This window comes from Halyomorpha halys, unplaced genomic scaffold, assembly GCF_000696795.3.
Source record: "Halyomorpha halys isolate HHAL.00 unplaced genomic scaffold, Hhal_1.1 Scaffold186.1, whole genome shotgun sequence".
NCBI classification, from domain to species: Eukaryota; Metazoa; Arthropoda; class Insecta; order Hemiptera; family Pentatomidae; genus Halyomorpha; species Halyomorpha halys.
This window is the reverse complement of record NW_027116002.1, coordinates 1,292,790-1,301,901: the sequence shown is the minus strand read 5'-3', so window position 1 is coordinate 1,301,901 and position 9,112 is coordinate 1,292,790. Positions and strand designations below refer to the sequence as shown.

Genomic DNA, 9,112 nt, shown 5'->3' with positions numbered 1-9,112 from the left:
ATCATTGGCTACGAGGGTGGAGGTCCTGCCAGCGTACTGGAGGGGGCGCTGGTGTCAGTGATTCGAAGAGTGGATTGGTCAGATGTTTGAGGGAGTCAAAGAACTTGATATGCCTCCGACCAATGAACTCTGGTACTGTAGGTAGTTCGAGTGATGCCGAAAGACAGGACTTATAAGGGGCTGGTTGTGTCGCAGGAGTAGGGGAAGATGACCAGCCTGCAATTGGCTGCTCTCTGTTTCAGTTTAGATGACAATGGCGGACATTCCTATTAAACTCAATGTAAATAGAAGTACCGTGGTCGTGGTTTTGTTGGCTTCACTTTAGCTTTGAAGGAAATTAAGTTTGTAATATTTTTTAAATTGAATTAATTTTTTTTATAAAAAAAGGTATTTTTCATTTTTATAATCTTTCAACAATAAGTATTGGGATGCAGTAATTTATTAAAAATTTGCCTGTCTTCATACTCAAACAATTTAAGCACTTTAAATACAGGAAGGTAAAGCATTGTGATTGTGAAAAATTCCAGTTTTAGAAGGAAATACGCATTCAGAAAAAAAAAACCATACTCGCTAAAGGGTTTGACTGATTTTTTAGATCAATTCAATTTTATACACTTGTCCGATTTTCTTGTATATGGGTTAAATAATTTTTATTAAACTCGGTTTGTAAAAGAAAAATTAATTGGTCTGTAATATTATTAATACCCAATCTGATAGACGTTGTATACTCATGTTAAACAAAAAAAAAATTCTCTAACGTACCTTATATCTGTTCTTTGAAATCATTAACCATTTTAACTAATAATAAAAAAATGGGTAAATATAAAGTATGAAAGGAGCTGATTATAAACTTAGGGACAAATATATTTTTGTTGGTAGAAAACACTAAATTTTTTAAATGTATTATCTTAAACCCCTTATCAATGTTCTGCTTATTAATGAAAAAAACTTTTTTTTAGGTACCTATTACTCATTATAACGAGGAAACTTTAGACCTCTCAAAGGAAAAACGGGGCAGTTCTCCCAGTCCAGAGGAATTGCCAAGTGAAAATTTATGCGTAAGATCTTAAATTGTATTCTAAAAGTCTAAAGTAACGGCCCCACTAACACCATTTCAAAACCCTTCCCAATGGAAATTCTCCTCAACACTCTGCAATTATTTTCAGCAGGAAGTGGACCTCATAACAAAGGAAGGTATGGAGCTACCCGTGGAGGCAGTCATGGAGGAGTCTCCATCGAGGAGGCAGGCCAACAACCCGAAGAGAAGGAGGAGGGACTCTTTCGACAGTCTGATGGCGGCTGGAGTCCACTTCATGGATAACAGTGCACACCTTTCAGAACAGGTGATTACAGGAGATTCACTATCTCATGTTAAAATTTCGTTTTTAGTCATTGAGTCAATTTTTACCTTGAAGTAACGAGTATACTGGAAAGAGTAAGCTGGCAGGAAAAGTGAAGCCGAAAGGCATGACTTATAAAGAACTGGTCGTGTCGCAGGAGTAGGGGAAGATTACCAGTCAATTAATGGCAGCTTTCTGGTTCAGTTTAGATTACAATGGCGGACATTCCTATTAAACTCAACGTAAATAGAAGTACCGTGGTCGTGGTAAACCACAATGCTTTACGGTTGTGAAAAATTCCAGGTTTCGAAGGAAATACACGTTCAGAGGTAAAAAAAAAACATACTCCCAAAAGGGTTTGTTGACAGTTTAGCTAATAAATGCAAAGTCATGTGAAACTGAAATTACCCATTTAAAGTGAGTATATACCTGACATGTGACTGATTTTTTAGATCAATTCAATATTATACATATGTCCGATTTTCTTGTATATGGGTTAAATAATTTTGATTTAACTCGGTTTGTAATAGAAAAATTAATTGGTCTGTAATATCAATATAGTCTGATAGATGTTTACAAAAAACGTTCTCTAGATTTAAGGTACATCTGTTCTTTGAAATCATTAACCATTTTAACTAATAATAAAAAATGGGTAAATATAAACCATGAAAGGAGTTGATTATAAACTTAGGGACAAATATAGTTTTGTTGGTAGAAAACTCATTTTCAGAAATAATGAAAGCCAATGATTTTTAAATAGCTAATCGATAGCATTTCTTTGTTATTGTAGCTATTATATAATTAGATTTTTAATTTCACTTAACGGATATGTGAGCCTTTTAGTGGCAGAATGGTTAAATCTATAAAATCATTCTTAGGATTCTATAACAATTCAGTATTGAGAAGAATGTACGTTTTAATAAACTAATTATTTTTGTATTTCATCCATACTTTCGCAAAAGAAAAATTTCAAATATTTGCATCAAGAATTAATATTAATATAAAAATATATGTTCTGAAACAAGCCAGGATCAATTTCATCTAAAAGTATAGTGGTAAATTAAATTTGATAATTCCCGGACCAGATTTTAAAATTATATTTTGATGAAAATATTTGTCATGTTTGATCTCGTACTGACCCTTGGCTATATAAAAATAAACATTTTAGCTCATAAACTAAAAAATAAACATTTAATTAAAACCACCATGAATCACAATTATACATTGCTTACTGGATGTCATTATTGGTTTTATAAAGAACTGAAACAATTTGTATTTGTATCTATTTCATTGCAATTTATCATTTATTGATCCTTTATAATTTGTTTTCTAATTATTGGTTGTTGTTTTTTTAAATTACTAAATACCTTTCAGGAAAAAAAAAAAAGGTCCAAATTTTGATTTAGTTTCTTCATTTATAGGTTTTATCTACAGACTAACCCTTAATCATAATAACGCTAATTTTCTTTTCCTGAGATGTGTATTTATTTAAAGTAGAACCTTAAACTATTAACAAATTTTATTTCAGGTCTCGAGCTCCTCATTACCCTTTGACAGCGTGGACTACTGGTTTTTAGCACTAGCGTCCTCTGTTAAAAGGATGAGGCCAACAAACCAAATAAATCTTAAAAGGGCAATCTTGGATTTGATATTAGACATCGAATCGAATGAGGTTGAAGATTCTAAGAATGTAGCTTCATCACCTTCCTAACATTGTAAATATTTAGAGTACAACTAACATTATCATACTTTAATGTTTATTTAGTCAGGATATGTTACAAAGTATTCATTTTACAATGTAAATATTGTACATATTAATTGTAATTTGTTCAGCTATAGCAGATATTTGATATTTTTTCCTGAAATCAAAAATTCATTTTTGAATTTATGAAAAGACACATTTTAAGGTTAATAGAGCCCTTACTAATTGACTGCCAGTAATTCAAATTTAATATATACAAGCTTTTATTAGAAAGAGTGATATTTTATAATATCATTTTATTTTTTAAAATAAAAATTACTGAGTATATTTATAACTGTGTGTAGTATTGTTTTAATTGTTATTACAAAAAAAAATGCCTGAAACTTGTACATCTGTAATTTAAAAAAATTAAATATGCATAAAAAAAATTATAAATTGATTCATGTAATTTTGATGATTTCAGGGATTTTTAATTGTATGATTAGAAAATAAAAAGGTGAGTTAAATCAATTTCAGTAATTATGAGAGATAGTTGACCGTGGGTGACTTATACGAGGAGAAGATGGTTGGGAGGTGCGTTGAAAATCATTATTTTGAACCAACCATCTTCTCCTCATACAACTTCCGTAATTTTGAATAAAGAACTTATTAACCAAATAATGTAGGCATAGAACTATTTCTAATAAATATCAATTCCCTTTTCTATTGTAAGTAATAAATACATTGTTCTAAAGTTAATGTAAAACTTAAGGTAAAATTAAAATCAAATATTTATAAAGCAATGCCATAATTATATCTAGTCTTTAAGAGGTTTCTTTTGGTCATAATTTTTTTTTATCTACGTCAAACGGTATTGATTATAATATATTTATACGTTTTAAACTATAATACCTTAAACTATATTGTGATAATTTTTTTCTCAAAAATTTTTTATATTCCGGCATTTATATATTATTATAAGGCTATGTGATAATAAAGTTTATAAAGAAAAGACTGGCTAATTTATTAGTTCCCTTTATATATTTGAATTGTTCTTTGTATAAATATGACTGAAAAATACACTTTGACTCTGTTTTCATGGCCTCATTACTATAAAAATTACAACATCGATGGAGAGCAGAATGATTATTTAATCAATTCTATAAAAAAATAAACTTCAAAAATATTCCCAAACTACAATGGTTCTCATTTCACATTTTTCTATTTATATACTTAAATATGTATTTTATAATACGTAATGTTTTGAGAAAAAGTCCTTAAAATTTCTTCATTATATTATAATCCTTTAACCAACATTTCAGGGCTCTTCCAGAAATCTCATCTTCAGGATTAACCATCTGAAATATTCACCATCCTATAAAATATATATTACACAGTTCTTTTTTTTTTAATGCACAAATGATCTTTTTTCCCCTGTAGTGATGTAGTGCTTTTTTATTTTTATTTTTTTAATCCATATTAAAATACTTTGTCATAAATTAATTTATTTGTAATGTAGACTACTAGGATATTTTATTTTATCACACTCTGGACTCTTTTACCTCTAACTTATCTAAAATTCTAAAAATATTCTGATTTTAAACAGAGATAAGATAATTTAATGGTACTTTTCCTCCTAAAAATTCATGAAAACGTCATGAACTCATTTCCATAACATACTTGATTTTATATCAACTGCAGTAGTTATAGAAATTAAAATATTTTATGTTCCTCAAATAAATTTGTTTACATTTATACTTATACTCTATTTTCTTAAAATTATTATTTTATTAAAGTAAGAAACAATATGTTGGCATTAAATGAACTATACTAAATGAATACTTCATATCAAAAACTAAATCAGTTTTAGTTGTCTTTTAGGGATGGATTTTAAACAGTTGCTGATGGTCCAGAATGTTGTAATAGAAATGTCTTCTATTAAGTAGAGTAAACAAATTTACTGATAATCCATGAGGACATATAGTACAGGAGAAGGCATGCAGGAAGATACTAAAAGACTTATCACAGATCCAACCTAAAAATAACAGAGCATAATGAGAAAATGTTATAAACACGGATGATAGCACTGATAACTAATTAGTTCCAACAAAATTTATGTATGATGGTTAAAGAAAAAAAAACATTCCTTAACATCCTATTCCTCACCTACGTATATAACGCCGTACTCCGTTCCACATATTTTCCTCACCCCTGGAAATTATCTATAGTTAAAATGATCCCCAAACCCCAAAAGCCACCAGAATACCCATCATCCTACGCTCTATCTCTCTATTACCGATCATGGGCAAAATCCTTGAAAAACTCATTTTGAAACGCCTATACACCATCCTAGATTCCAATCATATAATCCCAGATCACCAGTTTGGATTCCGAACATCCCACAGCACTATCCAGCAATGTCATCGCGTGGTGGACGTTGTCTCGTCTTCTTTGGAGCGAGGAATGTACTGCTCGGGTTTCTTTTTCAATGTAGAACAGTCTTTTGATCGAGTCTGGCTCCCAAGATTGCTTTACTAACTCCGTAAATTCCTACCTCCTACATACGTCACAATTCGTTCCTTTCCTTGGTAGATTATTCCAAGTAATCCACAATGGTTCCTTTCCATCCCTCTATTCTCAGTCTACTGGTGTTCCTCAAGGTAGGGATGGGATATCGAAAGAAAAATATCGATATCGATATTATATCGGAACTAAAATATCGATATTTTAAAATATCGAAATATCGATATCGAAAATTTAAACTAATAATAATTATAAAATGATAACATAAAAAGATATATTAAGACTTATTTTATGTCATACCTAATCAAAATACATAAGAAACTCTTAATAACTATGTAACAAACCAAAACCACGACAACCATATTATAAACATAACAAATATAAACTAAAATATAATTGTTTAATTGAAGAAAATTTAAAAATAGAATATCGATATTTTATTTTGTTAATTACATATTTATTTCGATATTTCCTATTGTTGTAATCGATAGGGAATATGAGCATCAATATTCCGATATTATTTTATCGAAATATCGATATTTTATTTTGATATTACGTATTTATTTCGATATTTTACATTTTTGTAATATCGAAGTGGAATATAAACAAAAATACTCCGATATTATTTTATCGAAAAATCGATATTTTGTTGAAAATTATTGTAATATCATATAGAAATTTTAAAATAAGAATGTCAAAATTTTATTTTGTTAATAAAATATTTTTTTCGATATTTTCCATTGTTGTAATATCGATATGGAATATAAACAACAATATTCCGATTTTATTATATCGAAATATCGATATTTTTGTAAAAAGACTAGAAAGTTGTATAGAATAATTACAAATGGATTATCGATATTTTATGTTAATAAATATGTATTTAATTTGATATTTTCTATTGTTTTAATATCGATATGGATTATAAGCAACAATATTCTAATATTACATTATCGAAATATCGATATTTTGTTTAAAAATACTAAAACATTGTATAGAATAATTAAAATAGGAATATCGATATTTTATTTTGGTATTACATATTTATTTCGATATTTTAAGCAGTTTCAATATCGATATGGAATATAAGCAACAATATTCCGAAATCATTTTATGGAAATATCAATATTTTCTTGAAAATGACTATAATATCATATAGAGAATTTAAAACAAGAATATCGATATTTTATTTTGATAAATACATATTTATTTCGATGTTTTGTATTATTGTAATATCGATATGGTATATAAGAACAATATTCCGATATTATTTTATCGAAATATCGATATTTTCTTGAAAATGACTAAAATATCATATAGAGACTTTAAAATAAGAATATCGATATATATTTTGATATTATATATTTATTTCGATATTTTACACTGTTGTAATATCGATATGGCATTTAAGAAGAATATTCCGATATTATTTTATCGCAATATCGATATATTGTTTAAAATGAATAAAATATTATATAGGGATTTTAAAATAGGAATATTGATAATTTATTTAGAAAATCACATATTTTTTTCGATATTTTAAATTGTAGTATTATCGATATGGAATAAAAGCAACAATATTCCGATATAACTAATACCAGAAAGAGTTGGCTTTTCGAATTTCTTTTCTATTACATTCTCATGTTTCAGGAGAGGCTTAGAGGAAATGTATGTTGCATTCTGCTACTTACAATTTTAAAACATATTTAAATATCTTTTGAGAATTTCAACTTCAAGGCCACTGAAAGAAGAGGCGCCAGTATTCTACCCCAAGTGACCACCAACCACGTGGCTATGTATTTCCCATCGCCACTCACCTTCCTCAACGCACTTCATTTTTGCCAGTGCCACATGCAGCAATCATCACTCTAGACGTTAAGAATGCTTTAATGCTGCAAGATGCACCTGTATAATAGATGCCCTACGGACTATGGTGCTACCAGCCTATCTTATGAGAGTTCTTACAGACTACTTCAAAGATAGAGTTCAGTTTTACTTTTCAGACATTGGCCTAAGAAGATATGAGGTGACTAGTGGTGTCCCACAGTGGTGGGCTCGGTATTAGGGCCTCTTCTATGGAACGTCATGTTTGACGCCATCTTCAAATTGACATTGCCGGAGGGAGCCACAGTTGTGGGATTCGCAGAGGACGGCGTGTATGTAGTGGCGGCGAAGTACTTGGAAGAAGTTACCCTCATCGCTAACAAGGCTGTTGCTACGGTTCGAGGTTGGCTGTCTTCGGTAGGCCTACAACTTGTAGATCACAAGACCGAGGTTCTCCTAGTAACTAGCAGGAAGCAGACTGGGTCCATCACTGTCACGGTTGGTAGGCACGAAATTCGTTCCCAGTCCTGCTTAAAATACCTAGGAGTCATGATCGATACACGTCTCCGCTTTAATATTCACACGGAGTATATCAGTGCCAAATCTGCTAAAGTAGCATCCTTTTTGTCACGCCTTATGCCAAACGTTAGAGGTCCCAGAGAAAGTAGCCGAAGGCTCCTTGCTACTGTTGATCCCTCCATTATGTTATATGCACCCCCGATTGGGAAAGAAGCGATGGTTACCAAATCATGCAGGAGAAAATAGGTTTCACTTTATCGCAGGGTTTCTTTAAGGACGATTAGGGCTTTTCGAACTGTTTCCTACGAAGCGGTGTGCGTGATAGCCCGAATACCACCTGTGGAACTCCTTGTTGAAGAAAGAAGCAGGCACATGGACGACGCTTCCACGTTCCCAGAGAAGAAGTGCGAAAAATAACCATCGACCAGTGGTAGCAGCGTTGGGAGGCTGCAGATTCCGGGAGGTGGACTCGCAGGTTAATACCCGATGTTGGCTCGTGGTATGGTCGCCAGCATGGTGAGGTGGATTTTTACATAAGCCAATTGTTGACCGGACATGGATGCTTTAGAGCCTACCAGTACCGCTTCAAACTGGACAACACCGGAGAATGCCCTGGATGTCAGACTGTCGCGGAAACCGCGGAGCACGTGTTTTTCACTTGCATTCGCTTTGCAGTAGAAAGGAGTGAATTGAAGAGAGTGTGTGGAGGAAGCATCACTCCAGAAAACGTGGTGAGCTATATGCTCCTCTCAGACCAGCATTGGAACGCAGTGAAGAAATTCACCACAGTCGTCCTCAAGAGGTTGAGAGAGGAAGAGAAGACTAGAAGACGTTAGTAGCATGGAAACGTAAAAACCATGCAATGAAAGCGAAGCGGCACTCAGCCATTTCCCTCCATGAAGTAATCCCTAGCGGCGGTCCCGTTGAGAGGAATGAACAGGTGTAGGGCGGTGGTTTCAGTGGGTAAAATCCCACACACGGATAGGTACGGGTGTTTTGAAGATTTCCACCGACACTCGTAAAAAAAAAAAATAATAATAGAAAAAAAAAATATATATATCTATAAGTATCATCGAGAGTAAACATTCTACAAAAGGATGTGAAATGACTCGTACATGTTCTTTCTACATAATGGCTTTATTTTTATTTTTTCTCTCTAATTCCACTAAAACATAAAACATATTAAATTAGTAGGTTGTATTACGTGTAGTTACATAATTCGAAT

At 31.7% G+C, this 9,112-nt stretch overlaps 1 protein-coding gene across 1 annotated transcript; it reads left to right on the top strand.

The window, feature by feature from the left end:
- The first annotated feature begins 7,629 nt into the window (after positions 1-7,629).
- LOC136797154 (uncharacterized) lies at positions 7,630-8,133 on the top strand. Its single transcript, XM_067052941.1, has one exon. The coding sequence runs from the start codon at positions 7,630-7,632 to the stop codon at positions 8,131-8,133; it is 504 nt and encodes a 167-aa protein (XP_066909042.1).
- The last annotated feature ends 979 nt before the right edge of the window (positions 8,134-9,112 follow it).

Excerpts from the sequence above, each read along its gene's own strand:
- LOC136797154 (XM_067052941.1), top strand. The coding sequence starts at position 7,630 with ATGTTTGACGCCATCTTCAAATTGACATTGCCGGAGGGAGCCACAGTT.